This window comes from Mytilus californianus, unplaced genomic scaffold (genome assembly GCF_021869535.1).
Source record: "Mytilus californianus isolate M0D057914Y unplaced genomic scaffold, xbMytCali1.0.p SCAF_6, whole genome shotgun sequence".
Classification (NCBI taxonomy): domain Eukaryota; kingdom Metazoa; phylum Mollusca; class Bivalvia; order Mytilida; family Mytilidae; genus Mytilus; species Mytilus californianus.
This window is the reverse complement of record NW_026262712.1, coordinates 103773574-103793345: the sequence shown is the minus strand read 5'-3', so window position 1 is coordinate 103793345 and position 19772 is coordinate 103773574. Positions and strand designations below refer to the sequence as shown.

Sequence of the window (19772 nt, the reverse complement as noted above, 5' to 3'; positions counted from 1 at the left end):
ACTATTTTAACCAACAAATACTGGTATCAGAACACTCTTATATCGACTTTTGGTATGACTATAGCATGATTTTTTTCCACACAATTTCAGCATTGAAATGGGACTAGAAAGATCTGGCTTTTTCACCACATCTCCTTATTTTTATATAGTATCAACGGTTTCATCGCATTAACTACATGAAGCATTGCAAACAAATATTTGTGCAAAAGGGCAATTATAAAGCCTGATCTCAATGAATTGAATGAAATTATTTCTGTACAATTAATTTTCCTGAACTAATCCCCAATACCATTTCTGTCATTGGCCTTTCAGGGACATATCTGGCAAATACATGTATGACTGGTTCCAGACCCTTGGACTATCAACCCAAATTTTGGAGCCAAACACAATTGGTTATTCCTCAGCCAGTTGCATGAATAACATGAAACTCACCAAATATCCAAACTGAATATCCGACTTGTCTCTCTGGACGATTGACCAGACTAACCACATTAGATGTGAAGCTAAGGCACATGTATTAGCCTCTCTGTATAATGTCTCTAGTATTTCATCTGTACAGGCCTCATTCTTAGCATCTAAGTATGCCCTGAAGAAATGGAACTGAAATAAAAGGAAAATCCAAATTAAATAAAAATACACTGTATCATAAATATATGCTATATGTAATTATAATGTCTCAACATTTCTACAGTGGTTTATCATTCAGATACTAGAAAACTTGAAATTAACACTTTTTCTTTCTTTTTTAATTTACGAAATGAAAGCATGCTTTGAAAACAATACAAGAATGCATGAAGTCTCTGCAATATAATTCAAATTTTAATTACAACTTCATCATATAAATGCTTGTTTCAAATATTCTTTTTTGTCTTCATCAACATACAGTTTATATATAAATATATTTAACTGGGAAGACAATGTTGACCATAGAATAGACCAATCATGGCTGAATATAATAAATAATAAGCAAACATTAAGTAATTGATTTTCACATGTGAAATAGGCTTTTTTCAAATCAATATTTATTTCCTTTTTTTTTTAAATTGCCTAGCTATATGACATTAAGACTAAATTTGATCATAAGGGAGGTAATTCAGTCAAAAGCTGAATTGAGTTTGATAACTTAGTATTTCAAAAATTTAAATCCCAATTATTATAAGTAAGGAGATACCCAAACAGACATACCATAGCATATAATATGTCACAGATTGATGTAGAAAGCTATCTTTTTTACCAATCTTTATTAATGATTAAATATCAGCCCACTAATTCATCTATACTAATCCAGACTGGCCAACATTGTACTTATGAAAATTGAGGAATGATAAACCACTGTATTTGAGACAATTGATGGGGTAGGAATTTCTCTGTTGGTTTCCTGAAAACATAACTGATACTCACTTGTTCTTGTTTAGATGGGTAAGATTCTTCATGGTATGAATAATAAGGCATTTCTTGTTCACTTTGATAGTCTAAGCACCACTCACAAAAGTGATTACCAAAATCAAACCCTCTGAAAACAATAAATAAAGATATACGATTAATAATTGAGTCTAAGCTGAGATGCCTTGTTAAAATCTCTGGAAGGAGTAACTTGGATTTTAGACTCGGACCAAAAATTGGTAATCCACATAAATTACACTACCGGATTTAGCCGTGTATAGTACGCACTTTCTTAACCCTAAAAATGTAGTTGATAAGAGGGGTTGCGTATTATACACAACTACAGATGGTTTTTGATTTTGATTTTTTAATTTAAATTTTTTTTTTTAATCTTCATTTTGTATATATATTCAAGACATTTCTTTTTCTATTTATTTATTTGTAATCTTTTTTTAATAACGTTTTTAAATAGTCTTTTTTTTTAACAACATAAAAAGGACTTTCATTCTGGACAGATTATCTATATCAATAAATAAAAGTGGAAAATACTAGCCACTTAAACATGGAATTTTAAACAAATTGATTCCAAATGGAGCCGTTGCCATTAAAAGAGTTGACATTTTCTTCATGTTAAAGATAAAACCATCTTCGCTCTCATCCCATATGGATTTTACTGACCCCATATATATCGTATTATGTCACTAGCACACTATGCAACTAATAGTGTTCTATTTCAATATTTCTGTCCCCATAGTTACAACAGTATATAAATGACTCTCATTGAGAATATTTCATTTCGACAAGAAATGTTGTAATACATAATAATATATGACCTAACCAAAGCTCCATTTATGACAAAACCAAAATGATTTTTATAAGCATTTTTTTTGTCAATGCCATTTGACTAAAAGTGATCAATAACACTGTTATATCAATATATTTTCTCCAGGGTTTTAGCTAAGCTGCTTCCTTCATAAGTTTTGTTTAAAGTAAAATATACAAAATGTATTTTGGAGGACTATATTATATCAATGAAAAGACCTGTGAATACACCAACACCACCCCAGGTAAATAATTGTCTGCTTTGATTATGACATACACATTTTTAACTACACTACATTTGATGGAGGTTGGAAATGAATGTTGTTAGACTTTGTGATGATGTACTGTTATATTAGTATAATTATTAATAAAGTATTACCTAGAAGTAAGATCTACCATGCCATTCACCAACTAAGCCAACTAATCAAGCTAGACATAAAAAAGAATCTATAACATGGAATATGTTAAGTGCTAAAACACTTTGCTGATGAAGAACCATTGAAGAAAAAAATAATATGACCAGTTAATTTTCAAAGGACTAATAATTAAGAATTTTCAGTTAAAAGAGTTTTGCTAGTTGATTTCATTCATAATTGCTTGCCATAGCTCTCTGTGATCACTTTAAACTGAATCTGAAGATTATGAGAGTGTAACAGGAGAGCAATATGACCCCCTTATAATTATCCTTGAGATCACCACTCAAATCCACTGTGCTAAAGATGTAATTCCCTCGTTGAAGCAATTATGGCTAGCTTACTATTCAATGAACCAATTTATCCATCATATCAACTCTATCCACTAGTTGGGTGCCATATACAACAGACGAGTATGATACAACACTGTCACCTCCAGAAATCAAACCTAGGTCATCTGTGTTAGAAGGCTTAAAGTGACTGAGCTAAAGAAATATTTCATACGCTAAACTGATTACAGTTAAGACTGATTGATTGTTGGTGTTTAAAGCCACTTTCAAGAAAAAACCATGACCTTCGGCAGGAAAACTGAGAATCGCAGTTTACTGAGATTGGAGTCAAAACGCACTTGCCATGTGCGGGGTTTGAACTCACAACCTCAGTGTTGACAGACTAGGAATACAGTTAATAAACTACTTAGACCACTAGGCCACCTAGGTCCCATCTACAGTTAAGAACTGTTAATTCAGAAACTATTACGTGCATTTAATACTGCAGTTGTAAAACAATAGACACAAATGAGAGTTTTATTATTGAGATTTTAGGAAAAGCTAAAATAATGCTGTCAAAATTCATTTTTGCAACACCAGTATCAAAACATCGCAATAATTTCTGAATTTACAGTATCTACATCTCAAGCCAATGTGCACTAAACTATACTTCTATTTATGACTTAACATAGATATAAACAACAGCAAACTTTGATGCTGCATACGATGATTAAATAAAGTAGGCCTGGGTGAATTGAGAGAACCCTTAAAATCACTACTATGTTTGTAATAGGCAGATTCATCATAGCTGTTAAAGCATTCATATGAAATAGTATCAAAATAATCTGTGTTAACTAGAAGCTTAGAATATTTATAAATGAATATGACTTGTATAAACATACCGTACATGTAGCAGTGACTTTTAAGAATAACATATCTAACCCAGGCCTACCTTCTTTAATCGAGATATTTAAAATAGACCCCTCTGAGAACATACCTATAGTTATAACTGCAATACTCTAGATCTATAACAGTCAGCTGTTTTTCTGGGTCTTTACAATCTTTCATATATAAAAGGTTTCCTGAATAAGAAAAACTAAAATGAGTATACCTGTCAAATTATTGGATTCATTTATTTTCTAAGCACACTTCAGTTGTGTTCTTAAATGCTAAAATTTCTTGAAAAAAAACTAATAAAAATGTTACATGCTTCCAAAACATTTAACAATGTCTCCTTTTATTCCAACAATTAGTTCTGCATTATCTTTACAGAATGGCTCCCAAATTTTATAAAGACTTCAGGCAACTACTATATACCCAAACCCTGTACAATGCACCAGCAACTCTTTTCACAAAAAATCTTAAGAGTAAAAATACTCGTAAGTCATACACATTTCAGTATAACTTACGACTAATTTTAATCGTAAGATTTTTTGTGAAAAGAGTCGCAGTATCTTTTCTTGTTAAGCTTTATGAAATTCAGAAGTAAATTTCACAAAAGTGTGCATTATTTACACCCATCATGTTGTAACAAATAATTCTAATGCAATTTTGCATATTTCAAGGCCATTTTACATCATAATAAAATTTTAACAAATATTATTGAACTGATTAAAATATTTGCTTGTTAAACTTCAAAATGCATAACTGAACTTTACTTGATATTATTGTTATTTGTACAATATGGTACAACAGACCACTGTATTATAATAACATAAAACAAGAAATTACTTAATAATTTGTTATTTACATGTATATATAACTTTCTTAATCTGTATAACAACCAGCCTATCTTATTACTTAGACCAAGACAAATTCATGTCTTTCATTAATCATAAAACGAGCAGGAGTTGGGTAATTTAATTAAAAGCTCGGCTCATCCAAAACAATCTACAATGATCTATATTTAATGATTTACAGTGGCTGTGGTGTCATCTGTTTTATTACAAGGGAATATCAAATCAATAAATGAATGTATATAAGTTTTCATTACATACCAATATTATGGCATATGTTACACTTTAACAATCAATGAAGGTCATGTTATTCTATTAGTCATATCACAAATCTTCCCCGTTCATTGACCGGTATACAGAAATGAATGTCAACTAATTACAAAAGATATTTCACTAGATGAGCAGTACCTATGTGTATGTTCATGTTGTGTATCCCCTTCTAAGAAAATATGGGAAGGTATAGTAGAATGATTTCCAATGAGACAACTATCCGTAGACCAAATAACAAAGATGTGAACAATTACGAAACACTGGTATACAGACACAAACATTTATCTGCTTCGGGATTGTTACCACATTTTATTTGTTAAAATTAATTAACTAAATTTAGATATAAAGTAAAACATCCTTGTTTCTCTCTGATTTTGTCACTATTATTTCATGGAAAGTGAACAGTTTCGCTGAACTAGTATACATTATTGTTAAGGGGCCAGATGAAGCCCGCCTACCGCAGAGGGACTTTCTTACTGCAATGAAGACCAATTGATGTGAAAAATAGGTCAGTATGTTTATAAAATCATTAATACTGTGAAAATTAAAGAAAATCCTGAAGAGAATCAAATACCAGTTCCCTAGCACAACCTCAATACATATATATACATATATATATAAATATATGTACAAGAGTTCTACAAACTAAAAAGATTCCACATTATAATCTATAGAGAAGTTTGATAAACAATGTGTCCTATATACAGACAGATTGAGTGATGAACAAGATGGACAGACAGATTGAGTGATGAACAGGATGGACAGCCAGACTGAGTGATGAACAGGATGGACAGACAGATTGAGTGAAGAACAAGATGGACAGACAGATTGAGTGATGAATAGGATGGACAGACAGATTGAGTGATGAACAGGATGGACAGTCAGATTGAGTGATGAACAGACAGATTGAGTGATGAACAGGATGGACGACTGAGTGATGAACAGGATGGACAGACAGATTGAGTGATGAACAGGATGGACAGACAGATTGAGTGATGAACAGGATGGACAGACAGATTGAGTGATGAACAGGATGGACAGACAGATTGAGTGATGAACAAGATGGACAGACAGATTGAGTGATGAACAGGATGGACAGACAGATTGAGTGATGAACAGGATGGACAGACAGATTGAGTGATGAACAGGATGGACAGACAGATTGAGTGATGAACAGGATGGACAGACAGATTGAGTGATGAACAAGATGGACAGACAGATTGAGTGATGAACAGGATGGACAGACAGATTGAGTGATGAACAAGATGGACAGACAGATTGAGTGATGAACAGGATGGACAGATAGATTTGAGTGATGAACAGGATGGACAGACAGATTGAGTGATGAACAAGATGGACAGATAGATTGAGTGATGAACAGGATGGACAGACAGATTGAGTGATGAACAGGATGGACAGACAGATTGAGTGATGAACAAGATGGACAGACAGATTGAGTGATGAACAGGATGGACAGACAGATTGAGTGATGAACAGGATGGACAGACAGTTTTGTTGATTTATTGCTGATTACTTAATGTCCAGTAGGAAATATGTCATGTTTTAATTCAGGAAAAGCACAAATTGGGTTTTCAGAAAAAGTGGGTATCTAAGAAAGGGTTAGATATTTTGTACTGCACAGCCAAACAGACATCTTTTTTAAATAGGTTTTACTACCAGATGGGATGTCAACCCTGGAGGTTACTTCAGTATTAACAGGGGTAAACTAATATTTGAAAATTTCAAGAAAGAAACATTTTCTGGTCAATGATAAATACTGTATATGCTCTCACCTTCTTGTAAATCATTGTGTGAAAATACAACTGGTGACTTCAAATCTTCTATCTTCTTCCTGCATAAAATAAACATAATAAGGGTTACATTCACAAATACATGGTAGAAATAATTTAGTTTATTTTTTTTATGGTGTCATTGATAAAATTGTGCAATTTCAACTCATCCTACTGATTAAGAAACAAAAACTTATCAAATCTTAAAAGTGGGTCTCATTGGGGTCTAAGCGTGATGCGGGATTGCCGAATTTTGTAAGCGTGACAGTCAAATTATTGTGCCGTGAAAATGGAAAATGAAGTCTAGCGGGATACGGGAAATTACAAAAAAATGAGAATTGCTTACATACATAGTGTAAGCCGGATACAGGAATCTGACAAAACAGTAAGCAGGACCCAGGATCAGAAACCCCCAATGAGGCCCCCTTAAAAATAAATGTGTAATTAAGTTTATGGAAATGTTAAATTTCATTCATAACCATGACAACAAAAGTAAAACAATAAATTTAAAATTAAACAAAAAATCTAGTCATATAGCAAAATTACCATGAATACTTTAAAACTACATTTTAAATTTATTGTTCCTATGTTTATGGTCATCTTGATTTTACTAGCAATGTTTATTTATTTAATCTTTTCACTGACGCAGTCAGTAATGATTTCGGTTTGTGACCTATTTTTAAAGGACGCTTAACTATGGTAACGGCATGCATGATGTCCCAAATTTTTACTCTGATTGGACGAAATTATGGATTTGAACAAATACCAATAAAAAAAGATATATGCTATAATAAAAGGAAAACATTTCAGACATAAAATCGAACTTAAAAATGAAATTATCCAGATAAATACAAATACAGTCAGGTAAAGAAAGTGTCATTATCACCACTGTCAAATAGTTTGGATTTTGTAAGCTTAGCCTTTTATACATGAGTAGGTAAATATCACTTACAGGTTCATTAGATCTACCGGGTCAATCAGGCTATTAAATATCTCAAGAGCAAGTGCAGTCTAAAAATTCCAAGGCGTAATAATAATCTCAAAGAGTACAAAATATTATACTTGAAGTGAAGAATGTCAAAATACATATATCGCAAATTTAATTACTTTTCAAAAGCTGTATTATATAGATCATCTCCTTTGGCGTCTGGCCGTCCCTGATATACATACCGAAAATAGGTTGTATCTCTAATTGTTAAAGTTGTGCTTGACATATAGTTATAATTGACATTTCTTCGTGGATCTAAACTGTTTCAAGTTTGTTCTTCATTACAGATCGTAACCTAATAATAAGTTATTGTCTGGAAACTAGAAAAATGCTTATTTTTGGCCCCTTATTCCTTAACTGTTGGCACCATAACTCCCAAAATCAATCCCAACCTTCCTTTTGTGATATTGAATCTTATGGTAAAATTTCATAGAGATCCATTCATTAAACTAAAGTTATTGTGCGAAAACCAATGTGTCTTCGGACAACGACGACGACGCCAACATCATACCAATATACGACAGCAGAAATTTTTTGCGGTCGTATAAAAAAAGGAGAAGTGATATGATTACCAATCAAATGAGACAACTATTCTCTAGAGAATAAAGGAAAAAGGTGTCACCCTACGGTCTTCAACAATGAGCAAAACTCATACTGTACAGCAAGCTATATGTTTGTTTTCTTGTGCGACATTTTCTGCTTTACTTGTTACACTATAATATAATTTAAAGTTAAAACTCTGATTAATTGATAATTTCTATCATTTACTGAATAGATTAACAAATGACGGCTTCTGGTCCAATGTCAGTAAAATACAGCACACTAGTGGCCCTCTATTTGTTGATAAGAAGGATTCAAACTGCAACTCTATGGCAGTAAACCAATCTTTTGGAAGACGTATTCCTGTGCCTGGAAAGACAGTATTTCCAAGCAAATTGTCTGCTAAAGTATATATTATATTAAAAAAAAAAGTGTGAATTTTAAATGGATATTGTACTTCATCACCTTATTTTTTAAATAATGTGTTGTTTACAATTTAAATCAGTCAAATCTTAAAACTTGGCCAGCCAAACCTTAAATGCATACTTTTAAACTTGGTCAGGTTGAGAACTTACAGTATACTTTCTATCAAGGTTGCATAACAACATACAACTATGCCCATTAATACAATCCTTTCAAGTTAAAGTTTTCTTGTGCGACATTTTCTGCTTTACTTGTTACACTATAATATAATGTAAAGTTAAAACTCTGATTAATGGATAATTTCTATCATTTACTGAATAGATTAACAAATGACGGCTACTGGTCCAATGTCAGTGAAATACAGCACACTAGTGCAGTGGCGGATCCAGGGGGGCGGTTCCTGGGGTTGGACCACCCCCCTTTTTTTTGACGATCAATGTATTTGAATGGGGACATATAGTTGGAACCCTCCCTTTATCCTGGGTTAGGAACCCCCTTTTATAAATGGCTGGATCTGCCCCTGTAGTGGCCCTCTATTTGTTGATAAGAAGGATTCAAACTGCAACTCTATGGCAGTAAACCAATCTTTTGGAAGACGTATTTCTGTGCCTGAAAAGACAGTATTTCCAAGCAAATTGTCTGCTAAGGTATATATTATATTAAAGAAAAAAGTGTGAATTTTAAATGGATATTGTACTTCATCACCTTATTTTCAAAATAATGTGTTGTTTACAATTTAAATCAGTCAAATCTTAAAACTTGGCCAGCCAAACCTTAAATGCATACTTTTAAACTTGGTCAGGTAGAGAACTTACAGTATACCTTCTATCTCTGTTGCATAACAACATACAACAAAGCTCTTTAATACAATCCTTTCAAGTTAAAATTCAATGATACCATACAATTCAAATAGACATTTATATGTAAATGTCAGTTAAATGGAACATTATAATATTAATACTTTAGTAGCATAATTTTTAGAAATACTGTTGCTCTTTTTTTTCCATTATACTTATTTATCCATTTTGAAACTGATTGTTCCTGTATTTGTGTTACTTGCTTACTTTTTATTACCATTACAGAAATTATCCAAAATATAAAAAACAATAAACAGTGGCTTGTTATTGCCAATAAGATTCTGCAGGGGCGGCACATCATGAACATGTAAAATATTACTTAGGGAATATAAAGACATTAAATAGGAGTAACTTTGCTTTGAGAAATTATTTAGAAAATTAATAAAAAATTACTTGGACTCAATTTCAAAATGGTAACTTTATGTTGTTGTACTGGTTATATTTGTTGGACTCGGGAGGTGCGATTGGGACGCTGAAGTGTGATTGGAACGCTGAAGTGCTATGGTCTTCGCCGAAGTGCGATGGTCTTTTTGCTGGTCTATATGACACATGATTCATAGTTTTAAATCTACTATCTAGTTAGTATAAAAATTTGCATTCATTATTGTCCATAAAACATGTATGGTATTTTGGTGTCGATGAAATCTTTGTGTATGGTTGCAAGAAAAGAATCTGTAAAAGAACTATCCTTCTGCAATACTAGTAACCCAATTTTGGATGATGTGATAATGGTATATGGATTGGATATCATCTGTAGGTACCCTGCTAATATTATAGTTTCATTTATACCTTTCATACTTTTAATGTACATCGTCTTAAAAGGCGTTTGCAACATTTGAAATAAAAGAGTATATTTCATATTATGTATCTTATACTAAATGAGGGATCGCCCTATTCAATTTTGCTGCCATCTCTCGATGATTTACTAGTACTTAATAACTGAAAATTTACTATAACAAAGAAATTAACATCTATATAGACATGTGAATATGATAAACATTGGAAATATGGTTCATGTAATCCATCACACTTCAGCGTTACCACCAACGCACTTCGGCGTAGCTATCAACAAGAAGTGGTACAATGCCACCATCGCACATCAGCGTGACCATTGAAGTTTGGAGTACCATCAGGGTTCAGAGTCCTACATATTTCCTGTGGAAAATCCTCTTATGTGGAGCAGGATGTGCTAACCCTTCAGCAGCACCTGAGATCACTGTTGGTTGAGTTTGTGTTGTTCAGCAGCACCTGAGATCACTGTTGGTTGAGTTTGTGTTGTTCAGCAGCACCTGAGATCACTGTTGGTTGAGTTTGTGTTGTTCAGCAGCACCTGAGATCACTGTTGGTTGAGTTTTTGTTGTTCAGCAGCACCTGAGATCACTGTTGGTTGAGTTTGTGTTGCTCAGCAGCACCTGAGATCACTGTTGGTTGAGTTTGTGTTGCTCAGCTTATGTATTGTTTTTAAGACTGTTGTTTCATTTTTTTTTCTTGCAATAATTTTGTTTGTCTCTCTTTAACTGATCCCTTAGGTATCATTTGCCTCTTTTAACACATGTCCAAATTCTAAAGTTTGGAATGCAGATTAGACAAGGGCACAAAGGTTTTACTTGGCTTATAAAAATGGTCTTTAAAGTAACATGCATTTAGGTATAGTCTTCTTTTGGAATTTGATACACATGCTGTGTACTGAATTAAACTTAAATTAGTAGAAACCCAGTTGGAGAAAAAATCTATAAGGTAGGTTTTTGTCAGAAGTAGGGGTATGTCTGTACACCCTCAACCAGGGGGAATAACCTCCTGGAAAAACAAAAATTTCTTTAAAAGACTATGAAAGGCAAATTCTAATGATATGTGACTATAAAAGTCAGAGCCACCCTCGAAGACATCCCGACTACAAGCCTGTGAATTGATTATTATACGCATTTATATTAAGACACTACAATATAGAAAAAATATAAAAGATAGGACAAATTAATACTTGTGAATAGCTATTCTCTTCTGTGCCAAGGAGTAACAATATTTTTTTAGAGCACTCAACTAGTAAACTCTGACAAAAATGTTTTAAATAAGTCTTAAATTGTTGAAATTATCTTATAGTATCCATGCAATTGTTATATTAGAAATTAGAAATATTTTGAAAGTTAGAGATCTTTGTGACACGACAACTCTGATGCAGTCAGATATTATCTAACCTAGTTTACTTCTCACCTTGTGTCTTTGAAGTTTGGCCACAAGATGTATCTTTTAGATTTTTAATTGATAATATCCTGATCCTATTAGCCATGTTAGCAGCCATAAATTGCTGTTACAGAATTTGAAGGATTATGGGCAATTTCATTGTTATTCAAAATGAAAATATCATCATGCCACTGAGATTAAATACCCTTTGTTTAAGACATTGAAAGCTGATCGCATTTGGACATTCTTTTGAAAATATTATCCAGAATGCTTCAGATTAAATTGAATTGACAGATTCCTTGTATACGTATGTAGCTAGTACGTTAAGACACTGAAGGCAGATCATATCATTTTGATGTATACTTTTGAAAATATTACCTAGAATGCTTCAGATTCAATTGAATTAATGGGATTTCTTGTATAAATACTTACAATAACCAAGATAACTCTGCCTCTAAATCATAGGATGTTATCTTTTGAATGTTTGGATCAGTATCATCTGGTCTGGTATTGTTCTTAGCTTCGGCTAACCAACTAAATAACAAATCATAACAGCATTTACAAATAATCAACAATCAATCAATTTATATATATTAAGCAATACTTTTACACTGCAGCAGAAGGCAACCGTTTAATTGATAAATTTATGTATACATTATATAAGACTGTAACTAAAGGAATGTTTGTACTTGTGCATGAGAAATAGTCAATGAAAAATCAATATATGTTTTTAACAAGATAAAAGTAGAAAATCTCTAATATAAGAAATCCTCTGCAAAATATATAAAAAAACAAAAGAAAATATCCTTTAAAAGAGATGTTCTTAAACTATTATATAAATATCTTTTGTCGCATGTCAGAGCTTATGTATGATTAAAAGCAGATGTTTGTTATATACAATAACATGTACGTCGATGAGACAGCATGGAAACAACACAAATAACCAAAAGACAGCTAGAGATCAACATACAGTATCAATAATAGACAGGTGTTTATATTACATGTTATTACAGCTCTAATATATGCTGTTGACTCCAATTTTCAAATTGATAACAAATATTAAGTTACGTCATAATTCTATAACACAATGTATGAAGAAATATTTAAAGGACAATTCCTAAACTTGTTGGCTTTATTAAAAATATTGTAGTAAAATCATAATTTTGACCTCAAGATGCTAGTTTTTTTTATACATATACATTTTGTTTTATGTTTTTACATGTAGTTCTTGTCTAAAAGACATTTATCCAATGTCTCCATAAAAGCAAGCTAAAAATATGCATATATTTTAATATGCTTAGTTTAATATTCATGATATTCCACTGCACACTATTATCAGTATAGCTAACTTTTTTTCCACCAATGATCAGTTTATACATCATGTACATGTTATATATGAAAGTCATCAATACTTACTGTCTAGTGAGTTCTCCAAGAAATCTTGGTTCTTTACATAAAGGCATATTCAGTTTATGAATGACAGCCAATTTTCTTGCTATCTTGCTGGATATCTCTGGTTTGTGTAAATCTTTCCTTGTTAAACTCCTTGTCTACAATAAGCATATTCTTACATCATGTACATATATAAGTTTGCTATGCACTAAAAAAAAATTCCAGCCTCATTTGATTGAATGAAATGTTGGAGATTTTGAACAAAGTACTTGATTCTAAAACATAATTTGATATCAATATCTGCAGTCAGAACAATCTCTCATCAAATCATATCCTGCATCTTAATTTCAACAAAAACTTTTCAAATAAATTGTACTACACATATTAACTATTATATTGAAATTGGTTATTTGAGAATAATTAATGACTGTTTGAGTTCAAAAGTGATCTGCTATGTATTTTTTTTAATATTCCTCTATTTTATATGACCGATAAATGTAGCATCATGATACCCTACCATAATTTTTTTCCTGAAATCCTAATTCTGAAACCAATTAATTAATTTTACTGGTCATGATTGTTTTGCATTCATTTTTATCAATTTCTCTTTTAACCTATGTGCTTAAATTACTATAAACATCTGTGATAATCAAAGCAAAGTCTTACTGGAATAAATTCTTCTATTCTTCCATTTGGATACAGTCCATAACATTTTGGTCCCAAGTGTTTCTCGGACAGTAAACAAAACACCACCGAGTTCTGAACAAGGAATTTTAAGTCTTTGGCAATATCACCATACACTCGCAACAAAACAGTTCTTGGTTCATTGTTTTTAGTCTGTATATTGTCTGATAATTCACAGGTATACAAAAGGTTTGTTAATCCACCTCTGAAATAAAAAGATGCAAAAAAATAATAAATGTCCATGTTTATAAACACAATGATAGATTAATATATGTTTAAAGTCAACAATGTTATAAGTGATTCACAATAAAAAGGATTCCATCATTAATTACTGACAACCACTACCTGACAAATCGTTTGATTAACATGTAAGACACACACAGTCAACATGGGCATGGTGGAAGGCGAAATTAATGATACCAGTACAAAGGATAATCATTATACAGTTAAACCAGAAAAGCACTTTCATATCATTAAGCCATAGCCTTATCAGACACATGACAAAAACACAAGTAAAAATGCTCATTACAGAGATGCAACTAATCGTCGGACCTGTCGGCCCCAGGGTCCGACACTTACGGTTGTCCGATTGCCCGGGGCAAGCTAATGCCGTATTCGGACAAGTAAAAACATCATCTTGGTTGTCCGATCGGGCAAGTGAAAAAAAAAGTGTTATATGATTAAAATTTCACAAAATCAATAGTGTCTGTTGTTTTGTCCATAGATTACTCAGTGATAACACCACACGGTCGAGTAAAGTGGTCTTAATCCCCCTTCAATGCGTATATTTCGTCAATTGTTCGCACTGAATTCCCCATTTTACCAAAAATAGATCACGTTTAAAAATATTGGCTAATCAGGCGGCCGCAGCGTTGCTTCGTCATTATCGTTATCCATCGGGACACCACTCGGGCGTTTCCGACGCACATGTTATTCCCACCGACCAATGGAAAGCGGAGGTCTATTTTCGTTGTTCTAACTTTATAATTTGACATCGGATGTGTATTTCCCTAAGATGGAATAAACGTAAAAGCTTGAAAGAGAAAATGAAATTAAACTTTAACAAATTTGTCAGTTGTCAGTTTATCAAGAAGGGTTATTTGAAATGGCATTTCTTAGATAAATTATTATGAAATAAGTATCTCTATGTAAATGATCCAATTCCCGTATATTCATCGATCTTTTCCCTCCCTCCTCGGCTTATATATGCCTCATAGTATATTTTCATACTCCATAATCAATTTACACCCCATATACATGATAACTATTTTATCTGCATGTACTACATTAAAACCACAAAAATAGCATGTAAAAGTTTGGGCATGTAGATTTCACTTTGGACAAGTAAAAGTAATAGGGCACTTGCCCAACTGGACAAGTTGGTATAAAAGTTAATGTCGAACCCTGGGCCCGAGGGGGCAGAAATAATTGAGCAGGTCCGGCATATTGGGCTTTTGTGCTAGAACTAATGACCGGCAGGCAGTTCTCTTGGATTTTTGTAAGATTTAGCATTTTTGGTGCTAACCTATTAGTGGGAATTGCCTTGTTGTAAATTTATTAATTAAAGTTAGTAAGTATGTTTGCTTTAGATGAAAAACATCAATGCTTTGTAGGTCAACTTTCCCGGTAAACAATGGGGATACATGAGATTGGGGAGAGAAACGGCAGTTTTCATTCTTTCTGTAACTGTAACTGTATTGCGAATCTTCTTCCAATAAAGGAGCACCTCAATTGATGAGTAATTATCCACCAAAATAAAAGTTAATGTATTTGAACACTTAAAATGTGTCATTTATTATATGAAAAGTAGTCTTCCATTAAAAGTTTGTGTACTATCATAATGGTAAAAAAATTATAAAATTTTCAAATGTTGCTTTTTAAAGTTTAAACATATTTATTCATGCAATTTACAAAGATATCAAAATATACAAGGATAACAAAAAGTAAGATCTGGAAACAAGCTGCACGCAGCTTATATCAATCTGATTGATTTTTGTAAGTACATGTATCCCTGTGATGAGAGTTGTAACTGGGAACTTTAAAGAGGGAAATTTAAAACTGAATTGACTTTTCAGTCCTCACTTTCCTGAGAAAGATGTAATCAATTAAAAATCTTAGAGCACTGTCAAAAAAACGGAGAATGGCCCTAGCCTGATGTTCAGTGGTACACAATAAACAAATTTAAAATATATTGTAGTAATTATTAAATAAAAGAACTCAATTGAATTTTAGATATTTTCTAAAAATAATCCACTAAAGCAGCTGTCACTGTAAAGACATCCTATCTCAGTTTTCTTACTGTATAAAAGGCTGATATAAAAAAAATGTAGGTCTGGCAAAAATTTGCTACCCTGCAGGCCCCAATGTCTGACAGAAAAAAAAAACTGTTTGCATCTCTGTCATTAATAAGCTCAAAGTTTATTACATTAAATGAAAATAAAAGAAAAATGTGTCCACAGCAAACAGATGCCCCCACTTGTAAATATCCTGCAAATTCAGCAATTTTTCTATTTATAAAGGAACGTTACTCGAGAACAATGTAAGTGACGTTACCCAAATTCAATCCTTGTCTGTGTTTGATGGTAATAGAAGCATTGTGTAGGATGAAACATTTAGCTGAGGCTTACTAAAGATAGAGTGTGGAAATGATAAATTTAGCATTTTCTTTTTCATTTATAAAGGGACATACCTCGAGAACGGTGAAAGTGATCTGTGTTTAATGATAATAAGCATTGTGTACAAGTTTCATAACATTTGGCTGAGGGAAACTTTAGTTTGAGAACGAGAAACTAATTTCGGGATGTACAGATACACTGACAGACAGATAAGGGTAAAACTCAATGCCCCCTCCGCTACATATTTTGTATACCGGTAAGACATTAAACTTCTTAATGTAATATCACATATATAATCATGATAATGTGAATAACTTTAACCTTTATAATCATGATAATGTGAATAATTTTAACCTTTGACAGATGACTGCAAATAATAAATACAAGTCCTGAGTTTTTTAGCTTAAAAAACATATTTTGATGCAGCAAGGCAACTTATCTTAACATTGTTTTAGCTACATGTTATAAGATTACAGTTTCAGTCATGGATTAACATCATTTTTTTTTTTTATGTTTATATGATTTTATAAAAAATTTACAACACTTGAACTGTCCAACTGACTACATTTCATCAAAACTTGATCAAACATAAAGAAGGAAACTTTGTTTAATCTACTTCCTTAAGCAAGTTTATTTTCTTATATGCGATAAAATGTTATTTGGATTTTATATTCTTGGACAGATATATACATGATATATATACATGTATGTTCTTCTCATGATATAAAAATGTGATCTGAAATAAAGCCGCCAATATTAGAGTAACTTAGTTTATTTAAAAGTGGCATGATTTCACCTTCATCAGGTTAAGAGAACTTTACTGTACTTTATTTCAGAAGATACAATGTACCAATCACTTGTTATTGTTTTGCTTAAACATGTACATGTGTATTTGATAAAGATTTTATCAGTATCATAAAGTGAAGTGTGTACTGTACTGATTATTAAGTGCATGAAATATATATTCTTTAGAGCAATCACCTCCCCTTGTTATTGCACAGATCTAAAAAAATAAAGTACAGAGGACTCAAAACACTAATACAGCTAACTTTGTCTATTATTCATATGTCCCAAGTCAGAAAATCTTTTGTGGTTGTTTGTTTATGTTTAATGTTTGTTTTTTTTTCATTAAGGAATAAACTGCTGAATTGATCTCTTTTAAATTTATTTATAATTTTTCTCCACTCTGGATAGTTTACTGAGGCTTAACAGCTGTGCATATAAAATAAATAGATAGATACTTGTCTAATGTTAAAAACTGTAAGAGTGTTTGTATTCAAATTTTGTATATCAAGTGATTGAAGTACATATCTCATAGATGAATACCAACAATTAATGTTTCCTGCATCTAAAATGTTATTACAAACATAAGCATCATAAAGTAACCCATCCTCCAATTTGTTAAGCCTGTGTACATATTTTACCATAGATATAATGACAGAAAAAAAAAGAGGAAATCTTGCAACCTCTGATAACACTGCCAAATTTTTTATTTACACCAAGAATATACTTTAGATATCTGAAATCTGATTTTCCAAATAATCATTTATATATATAAATGTAAATTAATTCAAATAGATAATCACTTTTTTCTTGCATTAGCAGCAGAGTTAATCTTAAATGTACCCCAAATTTCACTACAATATAAGAAAATTGGTTTTATTGTGTGATCATATAAATGAATTGTAGTATCAATACTTGGATTACAAGCTGACATGGATTTTTGTAGTTTAAATTTTGCCTTTAAGGACTTTTTGAATAGCTCTTCTTTCCCCTGCTGAAAAAGACCACTAGAAGTAAAGACTATCCCTAAATATTTATATCTGTTAACACATTCTATAGCCTCATTATCTAAACAAAGTGATTCCTTCAAAAATTTTCCAGGCTTGTTAAAAATTAAAACTTTTTGTTTTGGACAAGTTTACATCTAGACACCAATCAATACAATAAGTATGCAGTATATCAAGTCGGTTTTGAAGACCCTGTTTAGTGTTTGATAATATAATAATGTCATCGGCATACATAAGACAATCAATTCTACGCCCATTGATATAAACAGCATCTGGACTCGGCTCAAATCTTGGAGGCAGATCGTTAATGAAAAGCTTAAAGAAGTTTGGGCTTAGAACATCCCCTTGCCTTACCCCAACTAGCGAGCTGAATGATGGCGTTAATACATTACCCACTTTCACTGACATTTAATTTTTTCTTTATTATTCATATGCATGTCCCAAGTCAGAAAATCTATTGTGGTTGTTTGTTTATGTTTAATGTTTGTTTTTTCCATTAAGGAATAAACTTCTGAATTGATCTCTTTTAAATCAATTTATAATTTTTCTCCACTCTGGATAGTTTAGAGGCTAATTAACAGCTTTGCATATAAAATAAATAGATAGATACTTGTCTAATGTTTAAAACTGTAAGAGTATTTGTGTCCACATTCTTCCATTTCTTTGACTTTGGGTGACTGTCCTAAACCCCATATAAGAGACAAGAGAAGAGAAGAGATATATATATATATTGACCATTAACAATGTGAGATGATCTGGAAATTATAAGATTTAAAGGCAAATGGGTAAAATTGTCAGGATTGTTCTAATATATATATGTGTACAAAAGTCATTCCTTTTTCAATATCTCCCTTGATTACATGTATATACAAATTTGTAAATTTTCAAAAAAAATATGTTGAACTAATTTTCCAACAGATTTTAATGAAATTTTCATCATTAAACTCAAAAATATTTGTAGTTGTCTATATTAATTTTCATAATTTTGTTTATATCCTTAAGATTTCCAGAATTTGTAAGTTAAACACATGAACTTACTTATTTTGGTCACAAGTTATTATGTATAGCAATATTGCGACATCAAAACAAAAATTTACATCTAAAACATTCGCAGTCAAACAATAAAACAATCAGGAAAACCAGAGAGAAGTGAGATCAAAATATGGTTTTAGAAAATTTATTGATTTAAAAAATTTAAAATAAGGAAAAACCTATTCAAAGTAATGACTTTTTTCCCTATATTGATTTGTTCAGGAACATATATATTGATATACTGTTCCCAGATTTGTTGTACATCTTTTAAATACTATGGTGATATCTTTGTGACAGGTGTTTCACATTATTGTTCAACAATGTGTACTTATGTGCTAATCTTTTATAGCTAGTAAATGTACCTGATAGGAGGGCATTGCATTGCACTTGAACACAGGACTTTTCTGATCTTATAAAACAATTAAGTTGACTTCACATTTGGAATACCAGTATTACATGTTGTTTTGTTTTAATTTACTAACACATGTTTACATATTGTCAAAATTGTGACATTTTGTTTATCACAAAGTGTAATAAATTAACCTATTTAATTATGATGTCATCTCACCTGATCTGACAAAAGAAGAAGC

The 19772-nt window shown here is 31.8% G+C and overlaps 1 protein-coding gene across 4 annotated transcripts in view; it reads right to left on the bottom strand.

The window, feature by feature from the left end:
* Positions 1-19772, bottom strand: part of LOC127706245 (choline/ethanolamine kinase-like) — a 50165-nt gene that overhangs the window by 8942 nt on the left and 21451 nt on the right. For 3 of the 4 annotated variants that reach the window (XM_052210745.1, XM_052210744.1, XM_052210746.1), the window contains 7 exons: positions 13728-13950; positions 13086-13219; positions 12102-12203; positions 6687-6745; positions 3885-3969; positions 1402-1513; positions 433-600 (listed from right to left, as the gene is read on the bottom strand). In XM_052210745.1, coding sequence (XP_052066705.1) covers positions 433-600; positions 1402-1513; positions 3885-3969; positions 6687-6745; positions 12102-12203; positions 13086-13219; positions 13728-13950 — 883 coding nt within the window. Of the gene's footprint in view, positions 1-432; positions 601-1401; positions 1514-3884; positions 3970-6686; positions 6746-12101; positions 12204-13085; positions 13220-13727; positions 13951-19772 lie in introns of those variants that run through there. The other variant, XM_052210747.1, reaches the window with a different exon arrangement.